The 13134-nt window shown below is 55.4% G+C and overlaps 5 protein-coding genes across 5 annotated transcripts; 2 read left to right on the top strand and 3 right to left on the bottom strand.

Annotated features, from left to right (window-relative positions):
• Positions 1 to 1936: 1936 nt before the first annotated feature.
• Positions 1937 to 2526, top strand: PHYSODRAFT_312191 (hypothetical protein; the record flags this gene model as incomplete). The annotated part of the gene is made up of 2 exons (XM_009523038.1): positions 1937 to 2274; positions 2343 to 2526. 2 exons carry the CDS (start codon positions 1937 to 1939, stop codon positions 2524 to 2526), a joined length of 522 nt encoding a protein of 173 aa, XP_009521333.1.
• Positions 2527 to 2947: 421 nt separating this feature from the next.
• PHYSODRAFT_285140 (hypothetical protein) lies at positions 2948 to 4981 on the bottom strand. The gene has a single exon (XM_009523039.1). It carries the CDS (start codon positions 3952 to 3954, stop codon positions 3148 to 3150), a length of 807 nt encoding a protein of 268 aa, XP_009521334.1. The 5' UTR covers positions 3955 to 4981; the 3' UTR covers positions 2948 to 3147.
• Positions 4982 to 6602: 1621 nt separating this feature from the next.
• Positions 6603 to 7658, top strand: PHYSODRAFT_487417 (hypothetical protein; the record flags this gene model as incomplete). Its single annotated transcript, XM_009523040.1, has 1 exon — positions 6603 to 7658. One exon carries the CDS (start codon positions 6603 to 6605, stop codon positions 7656 to 7658), a length of 1056 nt encoding a protein of 351 aa, XP_009521335.1.
• Positions 7659 to 7797: 139 nt separating this feature from the next.
• On the bottom strand, positions 7798 to 12501 carry PHYSODRAFT_481772 (hypothetical protein; the record flags this gene model as incomplete). The annotated part of the gene is made up of 4 exons (XM_009523041.1): positions 7798 to 8813; positions 8916 to 10158; positions 10210 to 12369; positions 12436 to 12501. The coding sequence occupies 4 exons, from the start codon at positions 12499 to 12501 to the stop codon at positions 7798 to 7800; spliced, it is 4485 nt and encodes a 1494-aa protein (XP_009521336.1).
• A 38-nt stretch (positions 12502 to 12539) lies between these two features.
• On the bottom strand, positions 12540 to 12999 carry PHYSODRAFT_540532 (hypothetical protein). The gene has a single exon (XM_009523042.1). It carries the CDS (start codon positions 12989 to 12991, stop codon positions 12785 to 12787), a length of 207 nt encoding a protein of 68 aa, XP_009521337.1. The 5' UTR covers positions 12992 to 12999; the 3' UTR covers positions 12540 to 12784.
• Positions 13000 to 13134: the final 135 nt, after the last annotated feature.

The following is a 13134-nucleotide window of genomic DNA, read 5'->3' on the forward strand; positions in this document are numbered from 1 at the left end:
AAGGCCAGCCGAATCGAGAGAGCTGTGCGCTCGCAGGACCTCATCACTCGTCAGAAGTGCTTCAACGAAGCGCATCAGCCGCTGAAGCTCTGCAAGCCGGATCTTTTGTAGTCTTGAAGCCATATCGTGCTTTGATAGCTGCTTTAGTGGCGGTTGCCCAGCACACCATTGCTGCCACACAACGCGAACGGTTCTTGCGGGTAGCACAAACTCTCTTGGCACTTGATGAAAGCCCCCACCCCATGTGTAAAGCTCGGTGTGCATCGTTGCAGTAGCATTCACCGAGGACTCTGTCTGAGTGTGAAGGTACACTATCGCCGAGCGAACATTTCCAAAAGTCGACTTTCCGGTGACACCACGCTGCTCCATCGAGGTCAAGTAGCGCATACACTCCATAGTACTTAATACACTTAGATTGACAGGGCTTCGTAAAGGGACGATAGAGAACCACTGCGCGATACTCTCCCCATTAATTGCACCCAGCTCACGAAACGTACTAGTAAACAGGACTTGCCGTCGATCCGCCTCCGTATTCTCGTAGAGCCACTCTATGAAGCGAGATAAAGTTCGTAGATAGACGTACTTGGTGTTGTCAGAGGTGATACTTCCCAGCACTTGCTCAACGCGAGCATCGAGAGCTTCCATCGTTACTTAAACTGCGACTCTTGCCGATAGAAACTGTATCGAAATAGCATAGAAATATTTCTAGTTTTTGTTTCGTTCACTTTGCACGACGAATTCCATTTATCTATACTTCTACGGAAATCGCCGTGCGAATCTGCCACTTCGTATAGAATTCGGGGTGCAAATTGACCGGCGAATTCCACGAATGCAAAAATGCCAGATATACAAAAATCAAATGAAACTGTCAATAATGTAAAATGTAGTGGAATTCATCGTGCAGTTTGCACGAAGCATATTGTGCCGCACATTTGGTACACAGTGTGAAAGTAGAAACACTACCACTTCGAAGTAAATGTGTATTGTGTAAGCTTACCGCTACTCACCTACGTAATGGTAGCTAGTCTAGCTGGAGCTGTGCCTTGCATGCTCACGGGCGAGTGTTCTCCACGATAGTTGGTCAAGTCTATGCGCTCTTCCTTTACTCGACGTCGATGAGAACGGTAAACGATTCTTTACTTGCTCAAAAAGAAGGCCAGCCGAATCGAGAGAGCTGTGCGCTCGCAGGACCTCATCACTCGTCAGAAGTGCTTCAACGAAGCGCATCAGCCGCTGAAGCTCTGCAAGCCGGATCTTTTGTAGTCTTGAAGCCATATCGTGCTTTGATAGCTGCTTTAGTGGCGGTTGCCCAGCACACCATTGCTGCCACACAACGCGAACGGTTCTTGCGGGTAGCACAAACTCTCTTGGCACTTGATGAAAGCCCCCACCCCATGTGTAAAGCTCGGTGTGCATCGTTGCAGTAGCATTCACCGAGGACTCTGTCTGAGTGTGAAGGTACACTATCGCCGAGCGAACATTTCCAAAAGTCGACTTTCCGGTGACACCACGCTGCTCCATCGAGGTCAAGTAGCGCATACACTCCATAGTACTTAATACACTTAGATTGACAGGGCTTCGTAAAGGGACGATAGAGAACCACTGCGCGATACTCTCCCCATTAATTGCACCCAGCTCACGAAACGTACTAGTAAACAGGACTTGCCGTCGATCCGCCTCCGTATTCTCGTAGAGCCACTCTATGAAGCGAGATAAAGTTCGTAGATAGACGTACTTGGTGTTGTCAGAGGTGATACTTCCCAGCACTTGCTCAACGCGAGCATCGAGAGCTTCCATCGTTACTTAAACTGCGACTCTTGCCGATAGAAACTGTATCGAAATAGCATAGAAATATTTCTAGTTTTTGTTTCGTTCACTTTGCACGACGAATTCCATTTATCTATACATTTCGTTGCCTCATTTATTTACCTAAAGAATGGCTGGAATCTTCGACCGATTCCGGTTCGGCGCCAAGCGCGAGCGCGATGAGGACGCTCCAGAGGTCTCACCTGGTGCAGAAGACACCGCAGAGGAGACTGAAGAGACTCTGAGTGAGGCTCCTGCCAAGAAGAGCAAGCATAGGCAGCAGCGGGAGCCGGAGAGTGAGAGGGAGACCCAAGTGGTCTGCAAGTGGCAAGAGCGCTGGCACGGCATCTGCGCCGACTGCTTCGAGCAAGTGCAGCATTGTGTGCACTACCCAGAGCGTCGTCTGCGTCTGCTCATTGTTGGGCACAATCCATCCGACCACGCGTGGAAGACTGGCTACTCGTACAGGTAAAATGATGGCTTGAGGGACTTCGGGTCAATAATGGACTGAGTTATTGGTGTGACTTTGAGAGCAGCAACCCCACGAATCGCATGTGGATGCTGCTGACGGGGACGCTTTCTCCCCACTCGTGGGAGGGCGTCGTGCCTGCTACCGCGAGCATCATGGAGCAAAACGTCTTGCCTCATGTTCATGGCGTTGGGTTCACCTCAATTGGGTTGGAGGTTGGTGTCTCCGACTTGGTGGCAACCTTGTTCTGAACGACAGCTAATATTTCTTGTTGCTTGCCTGCAGCCAGGCAACGATGCGTCCAAGTACGGCAAGACAACGAGTATTGTTACTAGAAGTACCAGTGAGTATTTCACTCTTTAAGACTAACTCCTGCTGGTTGTTATCGACAGTGGAAGCGTGGCGAGATAGCTTCTTCCGACGCTTACGTCGCCACGCCGCCCAAGTCTGCCTCAACGACCACAGCGACGCAGCAGAGACAACCATAAAGCACGAAGCTGGTGGAAATAATCCTCCAAAGAAGGCCAAGTGCGAGCTTGCCCACGCCCCCATGCTCCTCGCGTTTTCCGGCAAGCGGCAGTTCAGCTGGCTGTTCTCGCCTCCGCTGTCGAAGATTGAGAGCTACGGCAAGCAAACGAGGCTTCCTCCTGGATGGCCACATGAGTTGCGTGCAGACAGCGAGGTCTGGGTCCTGCCCAGTTCCAGCGGTCGAGCCGCCATGACAACGGCGCAACGCACACTGCCTTACCAACAGTTAGCGGAGCGCCTGCATCAAATCCCTTGGACTCAGCCTCCGGATGAGTTTGAGCTTGTGGTGAAGAAAGAGTAGCATCTTCATGCTTCTTGAGCGAAATTCAACATGCTCTTATATTTTACTTGGATAGCACGCTGAGAATCTCGCCGACGTTCGGTCGCTTGGAGGGATCGTAGTCCAGGCAGCGTAATGCCAGCTCACGGAATGCAGCAGGGGCGTCCTCTGCTGGCGTTGGCTTCAGCCGCTGCGCAACCACTTCCGTGGCAATAAAAATGTCAGCCATGGTCGGGCCGCGCTCTTCCGAAACATGCTCGAACAGCTTGGTGCGCGACGAGATCTCACAGAAGATGGCACCAAGCGCGTATACTTCAGCAGCAGCCGTGATCTCTTCACCCTTGAGCAATTCCGGCGCCCGAGTTGCGATGTCTCCATGTCCGTAGGATCGCACAGGCACCAAGTCGGTGCGAAGGCTCGAAGCGTAGTCGAAGATGTCCAGCTTGCACGTGAATTGTGCGTCTAGCAGCACACTCTTGGCGGTCAGGTTCCTCGATAACTTGACACCCCGGAGAGATCGGATAAAGCTCAACGCGCTGGTGATATCCTTGGCAATTTGTAGGCGTTGAGGCCACACCAGATCAACCTTTTCATCAGCGAGAACCGATCTCAAGCTGCCGTTAGACATGTGTTCCACAACAATGAGCACTTCCTCACGATCTGTCCAGGAAGAGCCCAAGAAATGCACAATATTGTCATGCCGAAGCGGAAGGTACGATAGACGAATCGCATTCAGGTCTGGCAACGTCATCTCCAGTTCACGCGGCAGGAACTTGAGCGCAACAACCTTCGCGTCCTTGTACTCGCCCAGCCACAAGCCTTGAACGCCCAGCTTCTTGTGAAGTACCACGACGTCCTTGCCGAGATCCATGTCTGCGAGGATCTTGGCTTCACCTGTCAGCACCCGTTCTGATCCCGTCTCACTCCCATTTTCACTCGCACGACCCGTAAGCAGTCCGTCTTCATGGTTCGAGAACGTCAGTCGTTCGTCCACAAACTTGCTCGCCTTCTTCTTGAATCGACGGAAGAAGGAGACCACCACGACCAGCACCACTGTGCACGCGCACGCGAGGACAATAGCCGTGGTCGACACCACACCGCTAGTGTTCGAGGTGCTGGACGACTGCGTCTCTAATGACCCATCACTTGGTCCACTGCTGCTGGTACTGTCCGGGCTTCCAGCACTGAACGACGTGGCCGTACTTTGAACGTCGTCCACGATACAAAACGTCAGCTCACCGACCGTCTCCTCCTTCAGACACGACAATCCACTACTTTCCGACGCATCCACAGTGTTCCCAGTCGTTCTAAAGTCCGAAATGTTCGACAGCTGCGCGAACTCGTCCTCCGTCAGCTCAATCGGCCCCGCGATCGTATTGTACTCCAGAATCCTATCATCCACAAAACAAAGCACAAGTCAGCACCAAAACCTTTTCTTCTCCAGCCAACTCTACCATCTCCACGTACAGTGTCGTCACAGCCGTATCCAGCCCCAGCACCGCTGTCGGGAACGAGAGGTTGCTATTGCGGATCACCACCTGCTGGATCGTGACCGTCGAGTCCAAGTACAGCTTGTCCACCGTCGTCTCATCAAAGATCCTGCCGTCCACAACGACATCAACAGCCATCAGCACCCACCCTCCTCTGTCTCCTAATTAAGTAACGTTATATATCTTCTTACAGCTGATTCAGATCCGCGGCCTTAGGCAGCCACGCGTCCTCGAACGTGGCCCTCATGCCGTCCACGTGGACCTGCACGAGGTCCTCCAGCCCCGCGAGCGAGTCCTTGCCGAAGCTCAGCGTCAGCTCCAGGTCGTCCTCCAGCGGCGTGGCGTCCGCCTGCACCAGCAGCTGCGAGACGTCCACGTCCAGGGGCGAGTCGCTCAGCTGCATGTCCACCAGCACCGACCGGTCGGTGCCGCTGATCTGTGCGCGCATCTCCGCCAGCGGCCTGCTCCAGTTGCCGAGCGTCCACTCGGCGCCGCTCACGACCGAGTCCAGCGCCACGGGCGTCAGGTCCTGCGACGACGCCAGCAGCGCCGTGAGCGCGCCGGCCGCCAGCTGCAGCGGCACGAGCGTCGCGCCCGAGGCTAGCGCGGACGCGTTGCCGACGCGGGACAGCACGAAGCGCTCGCCGGCGGCCGCCGCCAGCGGCAGCAGCAGCGACAGCAGCAGGAACAAGACGCGGCGTCGAGCGTCCGCCATGTCCGCTGCTTCTTTGAAAAGTGCTGAAAAATTGACGAACCCAGCCAAAGATGAGATATGGAGTACAGAGCCCGTTTCTTCAGAAGCACTGCAAGGTACGCATACATTGATTTCGAGGGAAATGTGTTAATACAGGCATGTGATATACAAGTGTCGTAATGTTATGGGAAAGAGGTATAATGGTTAGTAGGATATGCATTTTAAGGTCGTGTTGGGCTATCATTCTGTTACACTTGGTCTTTGTATGCGAGCTTCGAGGGTCCTCTACACAGCAGGGCACGAGGTTGTGGCTTTGGCTGGCGCGCGCGACGCGAAAGCGAGGGGATCAGGAGATTTGAAGGGCGGAACTCGAGAAAGCGAAGTCGAGTGAAGTGAAGAAAAGAGTGTGAAGTACATGCACACTCGAAGTACGTTGCAGAGCCACCAGCAGCTTGGTCAGGTGACTGCATATGCAGCCACGGGCTGCTACACACAAAGCACTAGTGCATTTCGCCGACAGGCACACATGGCGGTGACGCGAAGGAAGCCTCTGCAGATAAGCAGCGCAATCTGCAGCGCCCAACGTAGCACCGAATATTCGTGCAGCGAAAGACCCGCCAAAAATTGTGCAGCACCACCAGCGCTCGGGATACGGTAAGGCTTGAGCTGAGCAACGCGAGCCCTCGACAGCTCCGAGCCACCGGCTCGCTCACCTGCAACGGCTTCAATGCCCGACATTCGGATCCGAGCTGAGCGCGCGAGTGCAGACGATATCACACAGACCAACCAGGTCGCCGACCAGCCTTCTTGGGAACGAGACCAGCTCCACTGGGATGATCGGCGATGTGATTGATCGATCTTCTAGCATGCGTACCGATCTGGTAACTTACATGTACACACACACCGCCTTCGCGGTAAGCTGGCCCACCTTCGCTTCCACAGCAGCAACCAGCCCCGCCATGCTGAACGCTGCGGCTTGCGTAACGTAGCAATGGAGTGGAATGCGCGTTCGCGCGAGCTCTTTCGGAACTCTCAAGCTACAGTAGAGGCGTCCACTTACCGCGATCATGTCACTCGTGGAACTGCCATGTGAGCGCGATCGGCGGCGGCGCGAAATGCCTTGGGGGGCGATCGATGTCGCCCGCCGCAGCTTTTAGCAGAGTATGGGTACGATAAACTCCAGCCGAAGTGCGATGACCGCACTGCGATGATCGAAGCTTGGGCAATAGGTAGGGCAAGTCTGCAACGGACAACTTCAAACCCACGTTAGCGCATAGTTATGCCACTCAACAGGCACCCATCCGTTCCGGTCGTCCAGTGCGGCATTGACACGCGATGACCTTGACACGATGGACGGCGGCGTCGCTGGTGGCGTCGGGCGCCGTATGCGCCTCCCTGGGGGCCTTGCTAGGCCGCTACTTGCTGGCGCGCAGCTGGCAGGGGCGTGTGCAGGGCGACGACCCGCTGGTGCGCGAGCTGGAGCAGGAGATCGAGCGCCAGAAGCAGCTCCGGGCGCAGGAACGCGCCGGCCGCACCAACGCCGAGCGAGAGGCCCGCGAGGCTCTGCAGAGGCAGCAGGAGGCGCTCGGCTACAGTCTGGAGGCCGTGGCGCACGTGCAGTCGTGCTTCGCGGACCGGCGCGGCACTCCGCGGCAGGGAGGGCTCGTGCAGAGCTCGCGGGCGCGCATCACGTTCAAGACGAGCATCCCGCCGGCGTCGCTCGAGTGCCTGGAGCAGTTCAGCCACCTCTGGGTGCTCTTCGTCTTCCACGAGAACACCAACCTGGCCAAGGGCGCGCCCAAGACCACGTTCCCGGCCAAGATCGCGCCCCCGAGGCTCGGCGGCAAGAAGGTCGGGCTCTTCTCGACGCGCACGCCGCACCGGCCCAACTCTATTGGGCTGTCAGTTGTCAAGATCGAAGCCATCCACGACCGCTGCATTGAGATCAGCGGCCACGACCTCGTGAACGGCACGCCCGTGCTGGACGTCAAGCCCTACGTGCCCGCGGACTATGTGCAGGGGTATGCTGTCCCTGACTGGGTGGCTGCCGAGACGGACGTGGTGCACCGACCGGTGGAGTTCACGCCGGAAGCCACGACGTCGCTGACGGAGCTGGTGGACGCCAAGCTGTCGTCCTTTTACACGAACATAGACGACTTGAAGACGGCCATCGAGCAGATGCTCGTCTTGGACATCCGCAGCGTCCACCAGGGACGCGGCCAAGCGGCCGAGACGCAGCAGTTCCAGTGCCGCTTCGACACCGTGCAGATCGAGTTCACGACGCTCGAGGAGTGCATCCGCGTGCTGAGCTGCACTCGCTACACGACGCCGCACGAGCGATCACGTCTTCTGCTGCGTCAGGCTCTGTTGAATCAACGGCAGGAGGAATAGCAGGAGGTAAGTTACTTAGTTAAAACTCCCATTAGCGAACCAACTCGAATCCACGATGGCTGGATATGAATTTCCCCTTTCTATTGAAGCGGAGGGTCTCTTCTTGCTACGATCGGGGACACACTTGACACAGCACAGCTTAGGCCGCAGCCTCCACAGTGTATTGAGCCTCGGCGTCCTTGATCTCTTGGTCGAGCTCAATCCACGACTCGTTGAACAACTCGCCAGCGATGACGCGCTTGGCCATGTCCAGCTTGGGCTCCTTGTGCTTCGGGTTGTTGCACAAGTCGATGGTCTTGGCCGCTCCCTTGGTCTCGTCACTGCACCACGACTCGCACCAGAGCCACTCCTGCGGTAACGAGAAGATCGGGATCTGGTGCTGCGCGTAGTTCGGCAAGTCCTGGTCTAGGTTCGCCAGCGAGTTGGGGTCAGCGCTGAGCTGGCTGTACACCGCGCGCAGCATGTCACCGGCAGCCGTCTGACGGAAGAGCGCCAGGTCAACCACGTACAGGGCACTGATGTGGTACGGCTTTCCGCGCAGGTGGTCCTTCCAGTATCCTTGGCGCCAGAACTGGAAGCCAACGTTGCGCGAGTCGCAGAACGGCGTGTAGCCGTAGGGCTTTCCTTCCATGTCGAGCTCCCAGAGCTCCTTCAGGTCGGCACGCACGACTTGGTCCGCATCCACGTAAATGATCTTCTGAACGCCAAGCGGGAACAGCACATCCAGGAACAGAATCTTGTAACCCCAGATAATGCGCTGCTTCTCCGTCTGCTGGCGCAGCCAGTTCGGCCACTTGTACGTGACAAGACGGATATCCATGCCGAACTGCTCACGCAACGCCGGAATCGACTTCTTGAAGTCGGGCGACAAGAAGTTCTCCAGCAGCCAGAAGGTCACCGGGTTGTTGGTACGCTTCAGCACGCTAGACATCATGATCTTGACAAAGCGCTCGTACAGGTAGCCGGATGCCACCGAGAACACGTGAATGGTTTCACCCGTGCGCACCTTTTGATGGGCAACCGCATTATCATCTCCAGTAGAATCGGCGTGGCCACCTTCTGTTTCCGCATCTTGCGTCTTCTTTTCCGGTTTGTCTTCACGCTTGCCCATCGCATTCAACATCGAGTTCCAGTAACTGCGGAGGGCCCCGTCGTCTTTATCAGCCTTCGCCTCCGTTGCAGACTTGGTCTTGTCCGACGATGCCGCGTCCTCAGCTGGCTGAAGCAGCTCTTCGTGTTCCTTTCCATCTTTCTTACGAACAAATAACTGAGAAATGTGCGAGCCGAAGTCGTACACAACCACGGGGTGCGTCTCCAGTGGGACGTCCGTGTCCGGGTCAATGATATCGAAAATCTCGGCAGCTCGACCGCGTGCAAGATGCAAAGACCAAACTCCAGGCGTGGCCTGGAGTTGGAAGTAGCCCAGGTTCTTCATCACAAGAGTATCACGGTGCAGCAACTGGGCGCCAACCTCGCGCTCAAGTACCAACTGCAGGCCGTTGGGAGGCGAATACATGTTGAAGGTCGTATCGCGACACTGGCCGTACACCAGCAGACTCTCCAACCGGAACACAGCGCTGGTCGTTGACTTCACATCAGTAGGGCTATCAGGGTCCACCCTCAAATTGTCCAGGTCATCACCTGCGTGAAGTGTCTGCACGTTCCAGGCCTCAGGGGTCTCAATCTTCATAGTCAAGATCGGATGAACGGGCAATTTGCGGAATTCCACATTCGTAGCAGCAAGAGACGGCTTCTTGTCAAATAGGTATCGGTAGAATCGCTGCAGCGGGAATTCCGTGTATTCGTCGGCAGGAGTCAACACCAACTCGATGGTTGCATTGAGCTGCGAGTGGAGCATCCGAAGCATAGAGCTCATCACCTGTGCCGCTTCCGACAACGGGTCAACATAAGCAGCAACCTGGAGTGAAGGATCACCCTCGAGGCGTACAGTGTTCAGCGAGTTTTCGCCCACCTCCATACGGGGCGCTCGGTCGGTTCGAACATACTTGTCAACAATGCCGGTCGTCTTCATAATGTCAAAGCTCAAACTGTCCGCCTTTTTGACACTCAGCGTGGCACTACGCTTGATGAGCGCTTTAGCCACCGGCTGAGTACGATACGTCAGGTCGAAGCTGACGATGGTATCCACATCTTCGTCGGACAACGAGTGAGGAGGAAGCGTCACACGTCGTCCATTGATAAACAGGTGCGGCAAAACCATCTTGGAAGACTCCTCCTCGGATTCCTCAGCTAGAACAGGCGGGAAACGTGAACGCAGCAGCGCGTTGCATTGCGTAAGTGCATTGCGTTGCTTGGGGGTAAGCCACTTTCCAGACTTGCTACTTAGAAGAGCCGAAATCTTCTTCGATACCGAATCCTCGCTGTCTTCTTCCTTGCTCAGTTTGCCCCAAATCCCGATAAGCTTATCCTTTGTCGCATCAACCGATTTCTGCTTGACAACGCAATTCAATGCCTCCAATACGAACTTCAAGAGGTGTTCCTTGTCAGAATCACCCACGGCGGCGAAAATGGCCGCTACGAGCTCACCCACATTGCTGCCTTGCTTTTCTGCGCTGTTACTGTTTAGCTGGGGCACAATTCCCACGCGCAAGGACTGCTCAGAGTCCTCCAGTACAGCCTTCACAATCCGGTAGGCGTGACCAGCATCGCGCGGGTCGTTGAGGTCCGCTGGGAAAATCACGGTCTCCTTTTTAGGAACAGCCCTGGAATCAGGCGCATGAAGATATGATATCGCACGCTGCACCGCAGCTTCCAGGCGACCGTCTACATCGTCAGCAAAGAGGTGTTTCGGCAAGTCCACTTCGATATCTCCAGGGTGTGCGCCTTCCGACTTTTCAAAAATCGACAAGTAGGCAGGGTACGCATCCTGCGAGTCCAGAAGCTCTTCCACAAGGTCCATATCGTCGTTCAGCAAGCCTCGGTGGGCCATGTTAACGTAAAGCGGTTGGTCACGTCCGAAGTTACTCATCATCGACCGCTGAATGTCCAGGTTCTTTTGAAGCACACCATTGAAAACAAAGGAGCCCAACGGTACGTGCTTCAAATGGATGAACTCGGTCATGGCAAGAATCTCGTCGTCGAACCGGTCACTCTTCAGGCACGCCCACGCCTCCTCGCCGTTTTCTTCAAGCGTACCAATAGCTCCTGCAGCATCCGTGTACGCTTCGATCAAGCTTCCAACAGCAACATCAGAGCTTCCGTCTTCTCCAACACGTTGCAAGAATTCTGACGCAATTCTGGTTGGGATAATTCGGTCCTCTGGCTCTTCTGTTTCGCTAGTTTCCTCGTCGCCACTCCGCGAGCCCTTGCTTTCTTTCTGAAGAGCTTCAGCCTCGGCAGCATCCTTGGACTGTGACAGCATCAACAACTTCGCGAAGTGCCACGGGGTCGCCTTATCTGCTTCCTTGAAAGACTTGTACATTTCCAGCAATGCCCGACGGTCATCCGCCGTTTTGCTCGCCATGAGTTCCTTCGAGGATACGAGAAGTGCCCATTGCACAGGAGCACCACGCATGCGCAGGAATCCAATGTGCGACAATGCTACGCGTCCGGTACCAGAGAGCGGATCGAGTACAAGCACGCACTCGTACATATTCTTGCGGACGAAAATGAGGTTCCAGGCGGGACGTCTCAGGGTATCCACATCGGAAGACCAGCTCGCAGAGTTCGGGTCCGTTTCAATGTTATTCAGATAGAGAGGCGTAGAACCACCCATCGATCCGCGCATGTGAATACGCACGGCAGGTTGCTCCTGGTTCGTTTGGCGAACGTGAGCTAGCATTTCCTCCAGCTCCGACTGGTTCATGGGCAGACCACCGAGCTGCTTCGCCACAGACCATTCCTCCTTCAGAGTTTTCATGAAATCGAATACGTTGAACGAGCGCTCGAGTGGGTCCACCGCGATGCCATTCAGAATAAACTTGTTCTTGAGCCTCCTGTTGGCTGCTTGCATGCGTGTGGCTGACATTTCGTCACGGAGCTCAGCGGAAATCGATTTCCGCGAGAACGCCAACTTTTTAGCCTGAACAGGGAAGTCCTGCGAGAGCGTCTCCAGCCGCTTGAGCGGATTCTTGGCGTCTACGATAGCACGAACGGCGCTCGCACCCAGATCCTTCAGGTGCCACGCCTTCAGTTCCTGCTCCTGCTCCCCATCCGCCTTCTTGACCAGAATGTCGTAAAACTGCTTCAGCTCACCAGAAATCGCGCCGTGGCGAGCCATCAGATGATTAAACAGGAATCCTTCGACCTCTTCATCGTCAATCTCGTCTTCTTCCTCGTCTTCCTCGTCGCCGTTCTCTTCATCAGCCGCAGCCTCCTCCTCTCCCGTCTTCTTCGAGTCATCGATGGTCTTGTACTCCATGTTCTTGATGTCCAAAGCCACACCGTAACCTTGCAGAAGCGTATCCAACGGCGAGTCACGCGGGTAGTGACGCACCATGTACTGGATCTTGTTCTTCTGCGCCTGCTTCACCAGCTTCGAGTGGAACGCGTGGAACTTCTCCGTGCCCACCAGACCATACAGAATAGCAGACAGCGGCTTTTCCTCCACATCCGACACCGAGTTCGGGTACTTGTGATCCACCTGCAGCTCCACGTCGTTCACTCCTGCAGCCACACAGCTCTGCTCGTTGGCCTGCTGCTTCTTGCCCTTGAGAACAGCCTCCAGCTCATCCACCGAGCACGCCACCAACTCCACACAGTGCGACTCCCGGTAGAACACCGCCCAAGTGTCGGCTTCCTCCCCACACGGACGGACGCCCGAGTCCAGCGCCAACTGCCGGAACATCTCCACCTTGACCGAGTACGTGCGCGTCGCCAGCATCAGCTCCAGGATCTAGCAGCATAATAACACATAGTTTTAGTAAATACTATTGTTAAATAAATATTTAAGTAAACAAGTATCTTTATACTCACGTTCTTGGACTCTGGGGCGATGCTCTCGGCCACCGTGACCGCGAGCGTGCCCAGGGCGTCCACGTCGCTGCCCATGAGCCCCACATACGACGTGCGGGTCTCCAGCTCCTCCAGGAACTGCCAGAAGTACAGCGGGTTCTCCTCGGCCAGGAACTCACTGGCACAAACATTAATAAAAGTAAAAATAAGAATTATTCACTCTTCCGAGCCCTGCAAGAATTCATTTCATCCATATTCATGTATTGCGGCTCGTACCTGGTCTCCATGAGCGGGAAGAACGGGGAGCTGGGCCAGCTGGCCGTTAGGTTCACGTTCACGCCCCTCGCCACCGTCAGCGAGGGCCGCGCGGCCGCCAGCAGCGCCGCCAAGGCCGCGCCCATCCGCGTCGAGAGCCGCATCGAGTCTTGCTTCCTTTATGCCTTTTTTTTTTGGCTTGGAAACTCGGATACGTGGCGCTTCAAACCTGTCAAATCGCATACTTTCCCCTCTCTATTGGCATAGGTCTCACAATGCACACAAAGTCTCCCACACCATTCGCCGT

Source organism: Phytophthora sojae, assembly GCF_000149755.1.
Source record: "Phytophthora sojae unplaced genomic scaffold PHYSOscaffold_2, whole genome shotgun sequence".
In the NCBI taxonomy this organism is placed as follows: Eukaryota; Oomycota; class Peronosporomycetes; order Peronosporales; family Peronosporaceae; genus Phytophthora; species Phytophthora sojae.